The sequence below is a fragment of the Miniopterus schreibersii genome (genome assembly GCF_964146895.1).
Source record: "Miniopterus schreibersii genome assembly, chromosome: 2".
NCBI lineage: Eukaryota > Metazoa > Chordata > Mammalia > Chiroptera > Miniopteridae > Miniopterus > Miniopterus schreibersii.
The window spans coordinates 106,972,544-106,994,168 of record NC_138102.1 but is presented as its reverse complement, the minus strand read 5'-3'; the positions used below and the strand labels follow the sequence as shown (position 1 = coordinate 106,994,168).

General features: G+C 50.5%; 1 protein-coding gene across 3 annotated transcripts in view; it reads right to left on the bottom strand.

The window, feature by feature from the left end:
• TSPAN9 (tetraspanin 9) overlaps positions 1–21,625 on the bottom strand; it is a 194,742-nt gene that overhangs the window by 80,066 nt on the left and 93,051 nt on the right. For 2 of the 3 annotated variants that reach the window (XM_081128791.1, XM_081128792.1), the window contains one exon: positions 4,206–4,285. In XM_081128791.1, the coding sequence (XP_080984917.1) occupies positions 4,206–4,268 (63 nt within the window). In that variant the 5' untranslated portion in view covers positions 4,269–4,285. Of the gene's footprint in view, positions 1–4,205; positions 5,088–21,625 lie in introns of those variants that run through there. The other variant, XM_081128790.1, reaches the window with a different exon arrangement.

The following is a 21,625-nucleotide window of genomic DNA, read 5'->3' as shown; positions in this document are numbered from 1 at the left end:
AACTGTGGCCAGAGAACCTTAACCAAGTAAGCTGCCCAGAGGACAAGGGAACAGTCTGAGACGGGCCGAGCCACAAAGGCCCGATCCCACTTAGGAAGGTTAATCAGGCCCCCCACCCAATCCCCTGACCATGACAGCCCTGTGACAACCTTTCCCCTGCTCCAGCAGGGACACTGAACACTGCTTCCTTAGCTAATTGGCCTTTATTAAGGGAGAGCTCCACAAGGAATAGACTTTCCATTGGGGCCAGAATGTCACTGCTCTGCCAGCCATGACTTAAAGTGATGGGACAGCTCTGCTAGCAAGCATGAAAAGTTACTATTATCTGGAGTGGCAATTATGCCAGCAACCCCAGCCCCGCCCCCACCCCTCCATATCAGACAGGAACTTGACTTGGGTTGGGAGAAGCAGGGCTGGGATCAGATTTGCTGTCCTGAGAAGGGGACATAGGCCCCAAGCACTCAGAGCTCATTCTATACTCTCCCTCCCCTTCTCATAGTAAAAAGCTCTGGGCCCCCTTTGCCCCCCTAATGGGACTTAGATTCACTTAATCTCTACCTGGGGGATTCCACCAGATGGCCCTGGGAGGACTCAGAGATGAGCTGACTGAGAGGAATACCCTAGTGAGTCCCACTGCTGGGAGAAATAACTTGGGGTGGGTTTGATTACTGGTGGACAGGCCCTTCAGGATGGAGAAATTTCTGTCCCAATTCAGGCTCCTATTTCCTTTCCACCGAGAAGCCAGCATTTTATTGGCCGTGAGAATCAGAGTGAAGTATGCAGTAGAGCAGAGGAGGTGAGACGCAGTGAGGCATGACAACTGACTGCACCCTCCTCAATCCCCATCATCTATATCAGGCCCTCTGAAATGCTGCCCTGGGGGCCAACATGGCTAGCACCATCTGGTTGAAGCTGGCAGTGCCAGGAGCTACCTGGACCCCCATCCCCACCCCAAAGCAGGCAAGCACCCAGCAGCCTATAAGGCACCTGCCCTTTTCTTGGTAAGGAAGAGGAATTCTGGCAGTATAGCTCTGCCTCCCACCCTGTCCGGTGATGTCACCCAAGCCCTCACCAATACCAACACCCTAGAAGCTCCACCCAATGACAAGGAACCAGGGACTCTCATGCCTGCGAGGGGTTGTGGTATAAGGCAGCTGTACTGGGAACCCTCCCAGCGGGCTCGGAGGAGGCAGGGGGTATGGCGGCAGCAGTGGGTTTGGAAAACTTCCAGGTAGGCTCTGGGACCTAAGGGAGATCTCTAGCTATTGATTGCAGGCCTCAGGTTCAACTCTAATGCCTCAGAAAAGCCTCTTTTTGGGATCTGAGCCATGAGACTAGAAAAAGTGATGGCTACATAATTCCTGACAATTGCTCTGGGTCCTGGAAGAGTTGGCCCTCACCAGCCCTGCAGACCTCCTCACCCTACCCTCTCACCTACCTCTAGTCTTTCCTTCCCTGCATGCACTAGAAAGAGCAGAGGTCTCCCAGAGGTCCTGTCCCACCTGCCTTTGGCCCAAGCACTTTCTCTTCTCATTTGGCTCTTTCCTCTACTCCTTCTCCCACATCAGGCCCAATCACCTGGCCACAAGAAGTCATCGTTCAAGTGGAGCTGAGTGACTCACTGTGCCCAAGACCTGGCTAACACCCTGCTGCACCAGCTCTCCCAGCTCCCAATAAGCACTCTTACACACAGGCATCCGGTTCTCTTTTGCTAAATTTTCCATCTTTCCTAAGGTGTATGTCTTATTTCATCATCTCATACTACCATAAAAGACCTGGGTCTTTGAGACTCAAATTTTCCCAGCTCATTGCATGTCATCAGAATTCTGAAAAGTCAGAAAAGTCAGAGACTAGGAGAGAGTCACTCCTTGCCTGCTAAGAGAGTGGTGGTGGTACCTTCTAATTAGGAAGAGACAGCAAGTCCTCTCACTATAGACCATAAAGGAAACCCACTCCATCGACCAGCTCATTAACCTCTGCCAAGCTTTTCAGGGATGATGAAAGAATCTCTTGTCACCTCACAGCTAAGGTGCTAGGAGAGTGTTCATCATAGACAGACAAGTCCCTACCAAGTGGGACTTGGGAATCCCTGCAAAACAATTAACATGTGGATTTACTGCTCTGGCCTTCAATTCATTTACTCACAAACATATAACAAATTCCAACTAAGTGCAGGGCAAAAAACATTGTGCTATATACCATATGAGGGGGTCCCTAAACCAAGATGACACCATCCTGGAGAAGAAAGCAGCAGTTATACCCACTCTGGCCAGCAGGTGGCGGGGGGGGGCGATCAGGGAGGTACTGGCCAAGGCACTAAGTGAGCAGCCCCAGGAGGGTCTTTCTGGTAAGTGTTAAGATATGCAGAGTGGGGCAAGACAGAAAGGCAGGTTTACTATGAACAAGAACAGAGAGGGAGGATGTGGACAATGAAGGGGTAGTGTTTATGTAATCCGTAGGCACCAGAGAAATACACATCAGTGTTTGGCTGACACTAATGCTGGCAAGTGAGTCAGAGGACCAGGAACACTTGCCCAGTGGTGGCCACAAAATCATTCTTGACAATTCAGCGGTTCTGCCCCAATTTCCACAAAACCCTCACCAAAGTACAGGTAACATAGTGACTGGAGGGCCTCAGACCATGGAGATATCTAGGAAAATTCAACTCAAACAATCTCAAACCAGGTTCCTCTAAAGAGAAGCAGAAGCCTGTGCATGAGGCAGGGAAGGGGGCTCCTTCCCCAGAGAGAAGGCAAGGATGCAGGATGTCCCATACCTAATGAAGTGAGGACATGAGGGAGACCATCATGACAGCCCCCCAACTGGACTGGAAAGGACAGCCAGTCCTTAATGAATGATGCAATTTAACCAAGGTCACAAAAGAAGCTAACACAGAACCAAGAACCCAGACTTCTTCTCACCTAACCTGAATTTTCCCCTCTGTGGGAAAAGTCACGCACCCCCTAAAACATAACCAAAAAAGTTTTTCAGTTAAAGCCAGTCACTTCCCACAAGTGTTGAACACCAAAACATAATTGCTTCTATCCAACTTCACTATGAACGACTTTCTCCTGCCCTCAAGTGCTCCTCCTGGACCATGGGCAGCTGACAGCCTCCAGCCGGCAGGAGGACAAACCCTGGGACAGAGCCAAACATCTGTGCTCACTGCATCTGAGCTCTGGTAAGAAAGGCAGAGGCAGCAGTTGGGATGAAGGAACAATTAGATATGAAGTTAAGTTTTCAAATTTGCCTAACTAGTATTTCTTATGCACGAGTGTTAAGAAGTTTCATATTCAACTGACTAGTAATTATTGCACAAGTATGCAAGCCACACTCACACGGGTCTCCAGAATCACAGAGGTCAGATAACAATTCCAAGCTGCCTCACCCACTGACACCTTCTCTAGAAAACAATCTCTCACCCAGGACGGCAGCACTTCTGATTGTTCCCCCTTTGTCCCTTCTAGTCTCTGGGGTTCCCAGAGCTGGGAGGGCTGGCAGTCCATGGCAGGAGCACATGGCAAGCCTGCTCCCCGTGCCCAGTCCACTGCAATCCCTCAAAAGCAGCTGCCTGCCACCGGATGGCAGCATCCCTCCCACACCCTCCTTTCCACAAGAGCCCTAACTCAGAGGCATATGTGCAGGCTAGCAAGGGAGTCCCTCAACTTGGGACAGGGCTATTCCTCCTTTTCCTGGGGTTCACTGACAGGAGTGGGAGGATGTGACCTCAACCACTTCCCTATCTCATACTCATAATAAGTGCTGCAGATGGTATTCTTGTGTATTCAGGAGGAATACAAGAAGAAACTAAGAAGACCATTCACACTTGTGCCTATCTTCAACTCAGGGTCACAGCTGTTAAAAATTCTGACCCTACACCAATTTCTGAAGCTTATTCAGTTAGAGGCACTTCCAAATGGGTTTCTTATAGGGGAAGGAGGTGGAGGCAAACTTTGCCAGCCTCCTGAGTACAGTAAGTCTCTCCTGGAAGACAGGCAAGTTGGAGCCTCCATTCAGTCACCAAGGAGAGAGAAAGGAAGAGGAAGATACATGAACGAGGGAAAATATGATCTTTAAAACACACACACACACACACACACACAAACCCACTTACCTTTGTGCAGAGAGCAGAGCAATGCAGCACCAAAGAGGAAGGAGGGTATAGAAGGAGGAGGCAAAGGGAGGGATAAGAGCAAGGAACTTACCCAGAATATCAAATTGAAGAGGAACATCATGTACTTCAAGCAGCAGAGGCAGCCCCTGGCCATGTTGCACTTCTTAAATTCTAGGAGGAAAACAAAGGACAGGTCCAGGTAAAACACCACGTACTTGCTGCCTTTGGGGGCATTGTACTTGTCAGTCTTGACGCCAGCCTCGGCGCGGCTCTGGCCCCGGGAGCCCGCGGTGCCATAGAAAGCGCCGGCTGTGAAGCCGCGGCCGAACGGGCGGCCCGAGGTGGACGGCTTGGCAAAGTCCGAGTCCTTGCTGTCCAAAGATGGACTCCGGTGGATCGAAGAATCCTCGCTACTCGACTTCTCCATGCTCGAGGCGTTCCCGGGGGGCGCAAGGGGCGGGGGGCATCGCTCCCGGAGAGGGACGGAGGGGGCGCCCAAGTCAGGCGCGGGCTGCGGGCGGCCCGGTGGAGCCTTGCACTCCCCCCCTCTGAACCGGGGCACACTCCGGACCGGACCCCGTGCACAGGGGCCGCTGCCCCACTCCAGCCGACTGGCCCGGGAGGGCTCTGCGGCTCGGCTCTCTGCGCGCTCGCGAACGCTCTCCGGGAACTAGCTGGCCTGCGTAACTTAGCGTCTTTGGGAAGGCTGCAATTTGTTCTTTCCAGAGCGTCTGCTCGCCTCCCGGTGACTGGCCGCTCCACGCGAGGCACAAGGGCTCCGGGATCCAGGCTCCCAGGGCACACGCCTCGCCCAGCCCAGCCCCAGCCCTGAGCCCGACCACTTTGCGGGCGCTCCGCCTCCTTTCGCTCCGCGACTTTGCGGAGCTGCTCGCCAGCCCAGGGCTGGGCGGGCGCGCCGCGGGCAGTGCCGGGGGATCCGCCGCAGCTACCACCGCTGGGCTTTCCCAGAGAAATCCCAGCCCCGACTCCGGACTCCCGAAATCTCTCCGCGCCCCCTCGCCGGGCCCGCAGCCCCGCCCCCTGCTTTGCATTCGACCAATGAGCGCGAGGTCTACCAGGGGCGGGGGGAGGGGAGGGCAGCCTCCCCCTCCCCAATGACACCATATCTTTAATAGGATTAGCGTTATGCTGTGTGCCTACACCCGTGCGCCGCAAACCCTCGCTAAATGTCAAGGGCTCTGGAGCTGGGGGTGAACCAGAACCTCCATGGAAGGCGCTGGTCCCTTCTACCGCAGAAAACGGGGCAGCAGAGGAGAGGAATGACTGGAGGTACCAATGACCCAAGGAAACTGGAGTAAAGGGCTGAGGAGGACTGGAGGGGTAAAGAAGCGCCCCTCGCCACTGTCGCCCTGGCCGATCTTCCCCCATGCACACGGGGGCCTGCCCCACCAGGGGCACACGGTTTCCTGGCTACACACACACACACACACCACGCTTTTGCACACTTGGGTATGGCTAAGACGCACAGAGAGAAGGGACCGCAGGAGCTGCAAGAGGTGTGGGAAAGGCGTTTGGGGCCTCTGCAGGGCGCGCGCCGCCCTCCCCGCCCCCTCCGCGAGCACGAGCACGCGCGCGCACACACACGGCTCCGCGAGGCTCTGGCAGCTGCGTGAGTCCCCCTCCCTCGCCCCGCGTTCCGGGGTGGGACGCAGCGTCGGCTAGGACCCGCGCCTGGCTGAGAAGAGTAGGTGGCCGAGGTGGGGTCCTGCGGATGCCAAGGATGATGTAGGACTGCTCTTGGACGCAGGCTGGATCCTCTCCAGTGAGGAGTGCATGTAAGGGGCTCATGGGGAATCAGCAGGAAGAAGGCTCTTGCTAGGGGCTTGGGGACGTGCTGGAGGAGCCTCCATCCTACCGTAAAACACTGCGCCTGAGGCAACGTCCCCTGGGCTTGTGCAAAATTCTGCACTGCCGACCTGGGCTACCACAGTTGGCAAAGAAGACTAGAAAACTGGGGTGTGAGGAGCCCACCTCTCTCTTCTGCCACCAGCAAGAGATTGCTGATAGCACCTGAGGGCAGGACCAAGTCCTGCTAGGCTCAGTATCCCCAGAACCTAACACTAGGCTGGGGGGCGGGGGGGGGGGGGCTATACGAGGATGGCTGGATAGAGAACTCAAGCCCTCCTTGGAGTGTGAGTGTGAAATGGCCTCACCGGATCCCATCAAACACTTACTCTACACCTGCTTCAATGTGCTGAGCACAGGGTCAGGCCCTTGAGGAAAATGATGTAAGGTGTGCTGCTCCCTGCCCTTTAGACACACAGAGTCTAATCAGAAACACACCGTATTCATCACCAAGGCCACGCCAGCACAGAGCTACTGCCACTGCCCTGCCACTGCCACTGGCTGTGGCCGAAGGGAGGGGGCCATTGACTTAGACCAGAGGGACTTCAAAGCCTCATCACAGGCCCACTGCAGTGACCCTGCACCATCCAGTCTGCACCCTCACTGGCTCCCAGGCAGGTCAACATCCTAGGGATGCAATGGCTCAGGTTCTTTACTGGAGCCTGCAGTGGTGTTACTATTCTGAGTCCCATCCCCGGACTCAGACAGCAGCCCAGCAAGGAAACCTAATGTGTGTAACAATTGTGGAACCATGCTATCACCTGGCACTCAGTCCTGTGGCTGCTGTCTACAGATGAGGGGCATATGTCTGGCTGGCTCCTCATGGAGCCCAGGGCCACCTGACTGAAATGGCTAACATCTTTTGTTCCCTTCAGGAGGGTTCCTCAGGGCTCATGGCTGCGACTTCATTCTTATAACATTTCTTTGATGCAGGAGAGATCATTTACCAGCAGGACTTGGAGTTTGGAGACCTGTTCTTCACTCTTAGCTCAGTTTGTAGCTGTGTGATCAAGGGCAAGGGAGTTTGCTTTTCTGAGCTCCCATTTCCTCCTCTTTAAAATGGGGATTAATAGAGCCTAACCTCAGAGGTGTCCTGAGAATGATGTGAGCTGGCACATGTGGGAACAGTCCGAGGACTTTAAGCACTGAGCAAATATTAGGGGCTGTTACCAGTAGTCTCAGATGGGGACTAGCAAGAGCCCTCCCAGGCTGGACCCCTCTACCTTTTCTACTTTTTTTTTTTTAATCTCTCTTTTCTCCCTAACTCAAACCTTGTTCAGTGAGAAGAGCCTCCCCACTGTTATTCCTCCTTCATTTCTGATTATAAATGGATTTGTGCCAGTAACTATTTCTTCAGCAACGGAGGACCTAGGGGGCAGGGCAAGGAGTGAAGGACAACAGGCAGGTAAGAGAGGAGGCTTCCCAGTGTAAAAGTTCTGCTCCCTTCTGGTCAAAGTTGCCCAAAGGGCACTAAAGTCTCACTCTTCAGTCCATTAACAGAGTTTCAGTGAGGTCCCATTAGGGTACTCAGTTTAGTCATTATCAGAATAATAAGAGCAACTCAGGTTTATTATTAAGTCCTTTTACCGCAGACACCAGCTTTCAAATGTAGCTCACTGAATCCTCACAACAACCCTATGAGATAGCTATGGTTATTAACCCATTTCACAGATAAGGAAACTGTGTGATTTCAAAGCCCACGTTCTTGACTCTCTTTGGCTTTAAACCTAGTTCCCGTCCTTGGGACTCTTCCAGTCTAAGAGATAGTATCTAAAAGCACACCGTGAATCTAAAATCAAATGTCCTGATAAGAGGTCATTAGATAAAAGGACCCTGAGGAAGAGGCAAAAGGGAGAGGAGGGGTTGGGGCAGTGCGGCTGGGCTGATGATCAGCTAAAATGAGTGGAGATGGACCTGAGTTATCTTACAGAGGATTGGAAGAAGGAAGAGGGTGCAGGGAGAATGCAGTCTGCAAGCCAGGAAGCTAGTCCATGAAAGGAAACAGCTTGCACAGAGCTAGGACAGGAGCCATAGGAAGGCAGGTTTAGCCACCACAAACAAGCCATGCATTTGTAGTAACTGTTCATCATGGGCAGGACACTGAGCCAGGACCCTGGAAGATACAACGATGTGTAAGACATGGCCATGGGCCTCAGGGAGCTCACAAGCTAGCTGAAGAGACCAGCTTTTACACACACACCCCCCACTCCAAAAAAGTACTTACAAAAGCCCAAAGCAGAGTGAGATAGCAAGCATGTGCCATGACAGGACCGGCAAAGAGCTGTCCCTTGGGCCCTCCCCTTGCAGAAGGGCTCTCTGAAGTAGGTGTTGATAGGGAGCGAGGAGGAGCATTATCTAGGAAAGAGTGGATATAGTACATTTGGGGTAGTGAGGCCTGAGGCCTGACTGAAGCAGGAGAATGTGCCTGGGAGTTAAAGTGAGCTGTGCCACAACTTATATGACACATGAAAGTCTGAACTTCACATGGCAGTTTCCCAAGTCTGAACTTCATGAGGGAGCTTCCCAAGAAGTGGGGGTACATGACAAAATTGGTGTCTTAGGAAGCGAGGCCTGGCAGCAGGGTGGAGGAAAGACAAGAAAGCCAACTGTTGTGGTTTACCTCAATTTCTTAGATTTTAGGTACAGAAGGAGCCACCAGAGAGAAAAGGTGAGTTGAGACACCATCTCTCTTGCTCCCCTCCTGATCCTCAGCCACTCGCCATGCTCAGAAGAGCTGGAAGGTACAGACTGCCCTTGAGGATCTCTGAGCATATGAACAAGGCAAAGCTGCCTTTTCTTTCCTTTTTTTTTTTTAAATAACAAAAAAAGTGAAGCAAGTACAGAATTCCCAGAGGGGAGGAAGAGAAGTGAATACGTGAAATCAACATGCAACATCTCTGCTGACTGGCAACTGGGAAGATGTGGGCTTCAGAGCAAATGCCAAGCTCTCTCTGCCTCTCGCTGAGTTTCTCGGGCTTGCAATGCCAGACAGAGCTCAGTCTTTGGTCTCTCACTTACGCACAATCAGAGCTGATGGGCCAACACAGATCCCCTTTCGGACCTGTGCTGATTATTTCTGTATTTGACAATGTGTGGAGATCATGAAGTATCCTGTCCCTCTAAACCTCAAACAAGGCAGCCTCCCCCTGAATTTACATTAGACACCAAGTGGCAACTGCTGTCCTAAGGAATGTGTGAGATGGGCTGCCATAGAAGAAGGAAGACTCACCTCACCCCGATGTTTAAACTCAAAAATTGAAATCTTTTTCAGCAATATAGAAATTACTGTACTTGCTCAGCAAACCATTTACCTACAGTGCCAAAAGACAAGGCTGCAGAGGTCCCTAGCAGGGGGCCCACATCCAGAGATGTTTGCATGCAGATTGACTCAGCAGGGGATGGTGGGGAAATGAAACTTGGTCAGGATTCAGGAAGGACATTAACAATGATGGTGAAAGGGTCGGGGTAGAAAAGAAGGAAAGGGAGTTTTGTCTGTTTAGTTTCTGAGCCCAGTAAGGAAAACAAACAAACAGGGTTTGGCTGCTGTGGGAGGGATCACACACAGTTCCATGGAGGGATGACTTGCCCAGGACAGTCTATCAGGGATGGCTGGCTGCCTCCTCTGTTAAGAGGCCTGATCCTCCCTCCTTCAGGCCCCCCAGTTCTTTGTTGAGGCTGCAATTACGGTTTGACCACCTGCCTCTGCTCTGGCCACTGGGATTCTCAAAGGAGGTAGGGGATGTGTCTTAATCATTTCATCACCCCCCAGTGCCTATCACAGTGACCATCACAGGACAGGTACTCAAAAAGTGCTGTTACGAAGAGGGAAAAGGAAGACCATCATGCCCAAGCCCTGCATTCCCTCCAAGTTCATTAACCAGAGGACGGGACCTGAGCCAGAAATCTATGGAATTGTTCCTGGAAAGCAAGATATCTGAGAGCATCAGAACCTGACAAGAGAACTCAGGAAATTTAAATGGCCAGCTACAGATGACTGAGTGTAAAGGCCATGAAGTCACAGCCATATGTTTTGTCAGAGTCATGCACCCTAGCACACAGCCTGAATGACGAAATGGACAAATAAGTAACCATTTATAAATGAGAGAGCCATTTTGGAGGAAGGGTCAAGAAAGGTAGGAGGCGGAAATAAAGAAGACTAAGACAGGAGCAAGACAGACACAAGCTGCTGGGACCCCTCCCCATCCTGGTAGGCCACACCTTTTGGAGGAGTTATTAGGACAATCCAGGTCCACCTCCAGCTGAACCACTGGTGAACTCCTGCAGACTCCCTAGTGCTGCAGCCATGTTGCAAAGTCCAAGAGCTGGCTGTGGTCAGCCCTTGTCAGAGGTCACTACTGGCTACTGAGAAAACATGACTGTGAAGAGACCATCAGCTGTGTGTGCACACTCCGCAAATGACAGGTAAGCACACTGGACAGAGCATGTACTAGTAAGACTGGAGAAGTTAGCTGAACTCTGAGGAAACAGGATCACAGCTATGGGCCAGCCATACTACTCCTGACCCAGCCAGAAGTACTGAAAATGAGGCTTCTAGATCATGAGGAGCCAGCTGAGAGGTATGGCTGGATCATCACAGAGCCAACACCACTCAGCACAAACCACGCACACTGGAAACTGTGGGTCAGCTAGTCCTGGCTCTGGAGAAAGGATAGCATCTGCTCAGATGCCTTCAGTGACTTCTGTCCATACCCACCCAACCACAGGGAACAAAGCTCTGGCAAAATTATGTCATGGAACAGGTGTGTGTCCAAATCCCATCTGGAGTTGGGTAATGCTGGGTAACCTGGAATGATCACTTACCTGCTCTGTACCTCAGTTTCCCCAAACATAAATGGAGATGATAATGCACATCTTCCCAAGGAGAATGTAAGAAAATATATGGTGACGGAAGGAGATCAGACTTTGGGTAGTGAGCACACAATGCAATATACAGATGATGTATCATGCAGCTGTATACCTGAAACTTATGTTATTAACCAATGTCACCCAATAAATTTAATTTTTTCAAAAAATAAAGAAAATAGAGATGAAAGGTTGTGAATGTAATACACATAGCACATGTCTGAAAATGTTCAATAAACTGAGGTATTATTATAAATAACAGTAATTACTATACTAAATATGGTCCCAGTCCCCATCTAATTAATAATGTAGTTGAACGGAGAAAGATAAAAGGTAACACATAATCAATACAAGATGTTCTGTGGCTCAAAATCAAAGGGTAAACACTGGCAGCTCCTCCTCCTCAGCTTCTTTCTCAGTCAGAGACCCTCAGTTCTGGACCCCTTCTCCTCTGCCCAACAATCCTACATTTGACCATCCCTTCCAGTGCCATGCACATGCTGATGACACCTAAATGGTCACCTGGGCCTGACCTGTCTTCTAAGCCCCAAGCACGCATATCCAACTCCTACTTGGCATCCCCACTTGGCTGTCTTAGAGGCAGCTCCAATTTCCCATGCCCCAGAGGGACTGACCTTGCCCCAGCCCTCCCCCCCATCATGGCAGTGCCCTCCCCTTAGCAATAAACAGCTTAAGCATCCATCCCATTGCTTACACCACAAACCCAAGATCCACCCTTAACTCCCAGTTGTCACTTGCCCCACCTCCAACCAAACACAAGTCCTGTCTAATAAGCTGCGTTCCACTTGTCACAGGCTCTGCTATAGTCCAGTCCTACATCATCTCTCACCTGTCTCCTGCAGCAGCCTTCAACAGCTCTCATTCCCGCTCCTGCCCTCAGTTCACTGCACAGAGCAGCCGACACCATCTTCTCACTCATATTGCTCTCCTACTTTAATCCCATCAATATTTCCCTTTTTACTGAGATTATGATCGTGTGTGTGTGCATGTGTGTGTTTGCTATTCTACTTTTCTATTACAATTCAAATTCCTAAAACAACCTTGAAGGTTGGGCATGACTGGCCCCCGTTTACTTCTCCAGCCCCATTTCCAACTATTCTCTCATTATGCTCCAACCAGTGAACTCTTAGAGCTCTTTCTCTCCTCAGAGACTTTGTCCATGCTGTTCCCTCTGTCTGGAATGCTCTTCCACAACACACTGTCGTAGTTCTACTCACCCATGAGCTCTTGTAAATTCTTCAAAAATTCTCCTCTAGCGCTCACCAAGTAGCTCAGTTGGTAAGAGCATCGCCTCAATACAACAAGGTTGTGGGTTTGATCCCCGGTCAGGGCACATACAAGAAACAACCAATAAATGCATAAATAAATGGAACAACAAATCGATGTTTCTCTCCCTCTCTCTGTTCCTTTCTCTCAAATCAAAACAAAAAAGAAAGATTTTTTTTAAATTATCTTCTGGTTTTCTCACTGTCCCCTACAGTCTAAATGAAAGCTCCCCTCTCTATCAATTTATAGTCTCATAGTACCATTTGCCTCTCTCTCTCATAGCACTCATCCCAATTTGAAAGTACAGTTGACCCATGAACAAAATGGGTTTGAACCGTGTGTGTGCACTTATACATGGATTTTTTTCAATAAATACTATAAATGCATTTTCCTTATGATTTTCTTAATAACATTTCTTTTCTCTAGCTTACTTTATTGCAAGAATACAGTATATAATACATATAACATACAAAATATGTGTTAATAGACTGTTCATATTATCAGTAAGGCTTCCTATTAACAGTAGGATATTAGTACCTAAGTTTAGAGGGAGCAAAAAGTTACATGTAGATTTTCAACCATGCAGGGGATCTGCACCCCTAACCCCTCTGTTGTTCAAGAGTCAATTATACATGTTTACTTGAGTCACAATTTGTTGATTCTCCTAATAGACCATAAACCCCAAGGCAGCAAGACTGGGTCTGGTTCTCTCACTACTGTGAACCAGTGCAATGCCTGATCAGAAGCAGGGGCACCATGAATACCTGAACAAATGAATGGGAGGAGCTCAAGGGAGGGCGTGCATGCACCAGGCAGGTCAGTGTCATTAGGAAGGGCCTCATGAGCCTTCCAGTTGTACGGTCACCTCGGGCCTAAGGAACAAAGCCCCAGGTCGCCAATTACCTGTGTGATCTCTAGCTCCTCACCTACAAAACAAGAAGGTTGGACTAGCTGTTCTCTAAGGCTCCTTCTACCCATAAAATCACCACCCTGTGAAATAGGACCCAAATTGGCTCTTAGAAAATTGGTAGGACTGGACAGACAGAGGGCAGGAGGAAGTGCATCCTGGTAGGAAATGGCGAGGTAAAGCCAGAGTACCCAGGACATCTGGAGAGGACATGTCCACACACCCAGCCAAAAAGACTCTTCACAGAAAGTGAACGTGAAGGGAAGGTGACGTCGGAGCAGAGGTGACCCTCGATGCCAATTAAGAACCAACACAGATGCTTCCCTATGCCCTACTCTTCTCATCAGCCCCATCCCCCTCACCTGACTTGGCCAATACTCCCACCAAAATGAACCCACATGGAAGTCTTCCTCACCTCCTGGCCTTTGTACTAGCTGCTTCCTCTGCCTGGACTGCCTTTCCCCACATGTTCTGACTGGCTAACGTCCAAAGTCCAGGAAGCATCAGTATTGTTCTTACCTCTTCTGTGATGTCTGGGGAGGCACGTTGGGCCTTCTTATTGAAGCACCAACGCACCCTGAGCCCATCCCACCACAGTGCTGCCTGTTCACCGACCTCCCTGCCCCTGCCCCTGCCCCTGCCCCTGCCCCTGCCCCTGCCCCTGCCCCTGCCCCTGCCCCTGCCCCTGCCCCTGCCCCAAGACTGTGAGCTCTTTGAGAGCAAGGGCCATGTCCATCATCTTTGTACCACAGCACTTGACATAGCGCCTATCACATAGGAGCTCTTAAATCACCACCAACACATGAATGAAGCTGTGAGCACCTTTGTGGGGGGTTTTATAAGAGGCTTTATGCAAAAAACAAGAACTGCCACTCCCAAAGCACAACAGTCTCCTCTGTTGACAGGATGAGAGGAAGCAGCAGAGGCAGAGCCCTGGAAGCACAGGATGGTAGCCCACCCAGTGAATCACCCACCCTGGGAATTTAGGCCCTTTTTTCCAGGAATGTCCCTGGAAACCAGCCCCATCTTTCATCCCAAGCCCAATCAGCAACCCTGTCAGGTCCCTAAAAAGGCCTAGTAAGTGTGCTGGACAGACAGGTATACCTTGCAGGCATGCACACACTGAGCCATCTGCACTTGGAAGACAGGGGAGAAAGCGGTATTTGTTATTAGTACTTATCAAGGAGGGCAGGTGGCTTTGGGAGAATAAGATAAGGCCAGACCTACGGGCACCAGGAAGTGTGATGTGCCTGGGGTTCGTTGCCACACACCAGTGGAAATTTACTGACCCAGCGAATCCAATATTCCTAAGCCACTCCATGGAGGGTGCTGACTGCCTCTGGGAACAGCAATCTCTGACCCAGCATCCAGCCAGCCTGTGAGGCCAGCTCTAGGACCTTTCGCTGGTTAAATATTTATTGCCTGCTGCCTCCCCTCTTCCCTCTCTCCCTTCACGGAACTTGGACCACTGCAGGAAAGAGCAGCATGTGCGTAGCACTTGGAGGTGCTCTAAAGAAGATGGAGCAGGGACAGTGCCCTGGATTCCACCTGCTCTGCAGGCACCAGGGGAAGGGAGCCTGTATAGAAAGAGAGTGAGATGCATGAGGAAGTGAGGGGAAGATGTACTGAGGCATCCTAATTGGGTAGACTTGGCTGTCTCAGGACTCACAGTCTCCTAGTGCGTGAAGTCACTTGTGGTCCACTGGCCACTCTGTCAAGTGAAGCTGCAGCACTGGCCATGGTCCCATTCAGCATCTCTTCCTTCCATCCACTTCAAGCTGACCCATGTCCATGCAGCTAAGTTATTCAAGGTGCCCCCAGCTGAGAAGCAACTAGTCCTTCCCAAATCTGGAGGTACCTTTCTCCTCTAAAAGTAGGAGAAAGTGTCAGATGAAAATAGTCACAAAACACGCGCATTAGTCTGCTGTTTGGGCTAACAAAACTCTTCTTTCCAAAGTCTCTCCTGGGTTGCTCAGAAAGTCATCCCTGTTGTAACCCAACCATATTTCACTGACCTAAACTCCCTCAACACATGCCCAGAAAGCAGCCGGCAGCACAGGCGCCCCCCTGAAAGCAGAAGCACAGTGCATCCTGTTGCATTCTCCCTCTCGTGAGCTCCAGCCCAACTCTTGCCACAGTCTACTGAACTGAGTCCCTGCCTCCAGTCCTTCTAATTCACCCTGCCATATGCTGCCACCACGACTGTCCCGAGAGAGAGCTCTGGATGTACCACTCTGCCCCTTTCACCAACTCAAAATTTTCACCAGCTCCCTAGAGTCTACACAAATTCTCCAACCTGACATTTAAGACCTTCTACCCTGTGCTTGTTGGCCTTATTTCCCACAGTCCCTGATCTGTGCCTTATGCTCCCATAACCAGAGTCCCTCACTGTTGCCCAGACACATTCCCACTTTTCCGCTTCCATACTCTGCTCGCGCACTGCGCTCCACCCACAAGGGCTCCACTACCTATCTCTGTCTTTAGTAGATGGTTCAAGGCTTTCCTCAAATGCCATGTCCTCCATGGAGGATCCTCTGATCCTAAGGATTCCCCCAAACTAGGACACTCTTCTTATTCCAAATCTCAATTTTGGAGCACTGATTTCATTCTGCCTTATGTCATGGTTGTTTGCATAAATGTCTTCCTATAAGGCTACCTGAAGCTCCTGAGGGGACAAACTCACCTGTGTTCCTCTTGCAGCAACCAGCCTAGCTTGATACGTGGTGAACACTTCAGAAATCCGACAGACAACTGAATCCCTCACACAATGCACACAGCCCTCAGGCCTCACCCCCGCCTTCACCATATGTACTCACCTCACCCATTTATTGGACACTCTTGACGCTGCCCTTGGCCCATCTGGCAGGCGCTCAACTTGCGAGATCACCACCATTTGTCCTTCCCTCTGGAGGCCCTCTCTGGGGTCCCCCAGCAGATTCAACCATCTCCTGAGCTCCAGGGGCTCAGATATCCAGCCTGGAGCTCAGAGAATGTGGCTGGGCTCCACGAGACCCAATGTGTCTGGGTGGATATGTGTCACTCATCCCTCAAGCTCCAGCCCCAAGAGGCACTTCCATAGCCCAGTCAGGCCCAATGCCAGGGCACACCTGTTCTTCCCCTCCCCCACACTGTTGCCAGAGGAAATGCCAGCCCGCAGCCTCGGCCACACAGACACAGCAGGGACAGGGACTAAGCATGGGCACTGCCCCTGAGCCTGACCATGAATGCATACTCCAGTCAGCGGCCCCATCTGCTCCTAAAAGGGCAGCACAAGGCAAAAACACTCATACTGCAGGGAGCCAGGCAGAATGAAAGGCTGGTCCCCAGTCTCAACTCTGACACTATCTGTGTGACCTGGACAAGAGGCTTACAGCTCTCTGAACACAGTATACTTTTTTTGAATGAATGAATGAATGAATGAGCACATTCCATTTCCTTATCTGTAAAACAGGGTTGGGTATGATTCTGAGGGACAGATAAGGCACTGACTGAGAAACTGCCGCATCAAGGGGACAGTACTACACTTTAGAGACTTCATCCACACACTACAACCATCCATCACATTTCATATGAGCGTGATATAAAGACAAACAACACTTACACTGATTACTAATCACCAAAGGTCTCCTAAGCTCCTACTCTGTGCCCATGCTGGGCTCGCCACTGTGGATGGTACCAAGGAGCACTGGTCCCAAGGAGCTAATGGTCCATCTGGGAGAAGAGCGACAAAATAAAAGGGCAACAGGTGACAGAGTGCATGAACACATGCCAGAATGTGCAGCACAGACTGAGTGCTCAGGACTGGCTCAGGGAGGCCAGTCCTGACTGGATCGGGGAAGGCTTCTTGGAGAAGGCAGGATGCATGCTAGGCTGTCCTCCTAATAGAGGAGGGCAGAGGCGAGGGGCTTCAGGTGCCTGAACACTGTGAACAAAGATGTGTTTGTTGTGAGTCTTACAGCTTGTTCAAGGGGCTTTCATACTTATGATCACATGGGACCTTCACCACACTCCTGCATGATACACAGGCAGGAAAGTCATCCCAGTTTATACATGAGGAAACTAAGGACCAAAGAGAGGAGAGGACATGTCTAAGCTAATCAGCAGCAGAGCTGGTTCTGGAACCTATGGCTCCTGACTTCCAAACCAGAGATCTTGCCTTACACCAAGTAGTTTTACCTGGGCCCAGTGCTGGCCCTGCTTTTATGTACACAGCTGACCCCTACTTTGGCCTGAATATGGAGATCCTACATGTGCAGAGGGAGGCAAAGGAAAGGGGAAAAGTGAGGTGAGGGAGTGTTCATGCATCAGGATGACTCATCCAGGAACAACAGAGAGACCCCATGTCACCCCACCATGGGACAAGCCCCGTCAGTCCTGGGGACACACCAGCAGCTCCTCACATCAACCTGAATCACGCCCTCAGCCAACATGTCCCCTGTGCTCTTTTTGACTTCATATAGCATGAACACAGGAGCTTTGCCAAATGAAAGCAAGCAGAGGTCCTGCCCTCCAAAACCACAGCCCAGGTATAGTAGGGATCACAAACCAGTGTTGAGCAGGTAAATGTTTAACAACCAGCTCTCCAGGGGGAAAAGCCAGCACTTCCAGCACTTTACAATTTCCATGGTGTAAATATGCCCACTATGGCCAGCTGCAAGCTACCAATGGCTTAACAACCAGCTGACAAATTTTCTGATTATTTACTAATAGGCTCTCAAGAGCCACTGGCTCCAGCAAACCACTCTAACAGCCCAGATCCCATCCCGGCAGAGGAAACCAAGGCACAGAGAAGAAACCCAGCACCATCCTGCCCCTCCTCGCAAGGAGAAAAGGTCTGGGAATAGGAATGAAGGCTGAACAAGTCATAGGGAAAGGATGGGGTCCCCACAGGCAGCCTAAGAACAGGAGAAAGACAACTGAAATTAGCTCCTGTGTTACGGTGACCCTATAATGTAAGTCAGATCAGGTTACTGCTCTGCTCAAAACCCTCTAATGGCTTCCTATCTCTCTCTGAGTAAGAGACAAAGTTCGTATAAGTATTTGCACAATACACACACACACACATGCACACACACACATACACTACTCACTCTCTCCACTCTGGCCATACTGTCCTTGCTGTTTCTTACAGCACAGCCTTTATGCTGGGTGTTCCCTCTACTGGAACATTCTTCCCCTAGATCTCTGCATTGCTAACTATCTCATCTCCTTTACACTTTCAATCAAATGCCACCTTCTCAATGAGACCTTCCCTACCCACCCATTCAAAGTGGTACCTCCCCCAGCACACTCAATCTCTCCTACCCTGTCACGTTTTTACTAACTGTTTATCATCGCTCTCTCCACCAGAACAAAGCTTCACGAGGGCAGGGATTTTGGTACGTTTCATTCATTGCTATATCTCCACAGTAAAAACATAGCTTTACATATTGTAGGTACTCAATAAATACTTGTTAATGAATGAACTCCTGGAGGAGGTCTCTGCCAAATCCTCTAGGTGCCATCCTGGCCTCCCAAGAGGAGGCAGCTGGGGAATGGAGGAGCCAGTGTTTAGTGTTCACCGGGCCGGGACTCAGGATGCCTGTGTTCTCACCCTGGCCCTGCCACCTGTGACCTGACAGAGACGCACCTTCCACCCCACCTCTACACCTCATCTTCTCTCTTCATTGAAGTTGAATGGGATACTACATGTCTAACCCTAGGCAGTAATAAGGGCCAGGGCTAGGGCCAAACAGGACACCCAGTTTGATGGCCTGAGTGCTGCAGTGGGAGCGCTGAGGTCAGATTTGAGGAGTTCCCTTAAAGTTCTTAGGAAAGACAAGCTCTTTCTCCTCTGCACCAGCCATATCTGAGCCCCTCCCCACACCAACCCCTATCCTCCAGCCCGAGCCTAGAAGAAACCCCCAAAGAATGCTCTCCAACCCAGTGGTTAGATCCAGCGGAGCCCCAAGTCCAAGCAGCTGCCCCATCATGCCTCAGGCGGGCTCCCCACATGCTAAACAGCCAGCTCATACTGCTATTTTAAGCTCTGTGGACCCAGCTGTAGCACGTAGCCACAGCGGGCTGGCGGCCCAGGTTGGAGGTAGAAGCTAACTCACTAAGAGCGCTGACCTGGGGAGCTCCAAAAGGGAGAAAGGGAGGGGGGTCATCATCCGGAATTACAGTCCTTCTCTGGAAGGAATGGAAACCCCCAGTGTGCACCTTCAAATCCACCAGCCATGGGAAAGTGAGTCAAGAGCTGCATTGGGCACACCCAGATTCCATTTCTGAATGTTTCCAGATCAAAATCACTCCTAGCCCCACCCTGCCAACCCCCAGAAATGCCAACAAAACTAGAGCTAGCACAGTAACCACCTTCCAGACAATATGAGGCAGACAAAAGTGCAGATTGAAGAGAGGAGTTAACCCTCTATTACCTGAGAACAGCTTATCCACTGAGCCCTTCTCCAACTCCTCTCTTCCACCCCAGACTCCCCTCTGTGACTCTGCACAGTGCTTAGGGACACAGCCACACTCAACAAATACTTGCTGATTAAATGATTGTTTCTAAATGTATTCTAAAGCCAAATATGATGAAAGTGGTGTTGGGACAACCTATCTTGATTATTAAGATCAGTATCATCATTACTGTATACATTCACTCTTTCTGACCTCATTGGGCACCAAAACTAAGAATAAAAACCATAGAACCAAGGAACCAATAAGAGTTTAGTAACAAAATAGGGATGTCAGACACTGCAGCCCTTCCAAGGAGGAATTTCTTCCTGCCATTACCCAGCTCCATGAGGACAGTCATATTGTGTTCCTGGGAAGTGTGTCCCCTGAAGTTGTGCAGCTGACTCCTGTTCCAACCTATCCTCCTTCAAAAGATGCCCACCAACCAGGAGCTGGCTTAAGAAGCAATACACAGAAAACAAACTCTGGGTGCAAGCGATTTCCACTCCCAACTTCACACTGCAGGACATCAGCAAAACCACCCAGGGCAGGGCAGGGCAGGGCAGGTCACACATGCCTGGGGCTCCCACAGCATCCTACAGCTCTAATTGCTCAGTTTAAGCCACATCAGCACCAGGGAATGAGGAAAGGAGATCCAGAAGGTGCTGTAATTAGGAAGCTCTGGGACCCCTCTCCTTGTTACTCGCCTGTCTCAAGACTGAACCAGCCACCCACACCTTAAAGAAATAGATTCACCACATGGATTGTGGGAGGGAGAGAAATTCCTTGAAACTTTTGTTGGAGGAAGATCCCCAAAGTTATGGGTCTCCAGAGATCATTTGGCCCACTTTTCTCCTCCCCTCGCCTTCCCTAGCTTCAGTCAATCCAGGAACTCTTCTGTATTTATCTACTATAAGTGTAAAAGCAATGACAGCAGCCTTCATTTATAGGAAAATGTATACTGATCAAAGGGATTTTACAGAAGTGACCCTTACAAAAGTCCTAGAAAGTAACTGTAGCAGATATCATTGTATCGAAGGTGAAGTGACTTGTACCAAGGCCAATCACTTAGTGGGCCAGATCCAGGTCTTCAGACCTCCACTCCAGTCCAGTGCTCTTTCCAAATGCTGAATTCCTTTGAAAACAGCATTTCTCTCACTGTGGTTCCCAAGCCACCTACTTTCCATCCTTGGGTGTTTGGTACCAAATGCAAATTCCTGAGCCAGCTCTGGCCTTATCGAGTTAGCATTTCTTGAGGCAGGGCTGAGATAACCTCCTCTGTTAATAAATTCTAAAACGTGCTATAATTTGAGGGCCCCTGCTGAGAAGGTTGTTGATTGGATCTAAATGGCTCTTCCTTGTACTACCCAAGCAGCAACTCAAGTCCCACCTCCTCTAAAAAATCTTCTAAAACCATAAGTTTTGGGGGTATAAGACCCGTGCTCCTCCTAAGGATACATCTGCACATAATCTCCAAAGTGACCCTGAGACATTTCTGTCAGTAATCTGAAGTCACACCAGCCAGGAGACAATCCTGGCCCAAATCTCTCCTCTCCAGCAAGGACATGTCTGCCAAGCCTATACTCACAGACATGTCCCATGAAGAAGGATGTGTTGGGGAGAAAGGGAAGGGAGAGCAGAATGAGAGGCCTGGGTTGTTCCAGGGCTGCTTTTCTCTCCCTCTTGCATGTGTCATCAACAATACATAGCTCTGTCTGTGACTTCATTTTCAGATATCCCCTCACCCCAGCAAAACTGATGAAGCCCACACCCAGTGTTCCCTGCATCAACCTCAAGACAGCTTTCAGCTGTCCATGGTCATCTGTGCTGACCCTGTAGCCACCATTCTGTCTTGGACTCGGCTGCCGCCTGGCAGTTCCAGCCCCAGGGGGGACTGTGCAACCTGGCTCAGCTCTCCACCAGCCTGCTCCAATTCTAGGCTTCAATTAGCATCCCCTCCCTGGTATGGAGTCTCCTTGGGCTGATGGCCCAGTTACAGATCGCCCCTCCTGGTCCTTCCCCCAAACACCCTCCCTCCTGCCCTTCCCCCTCACTGCCCCTATCACTCGGTCTCACTGACTCAGCCTGGACAGCCCAACTGGTCAAGTCTCATCTTTGCAAATGTACTGTCAACTGCAAGAGAGCAGAATCAG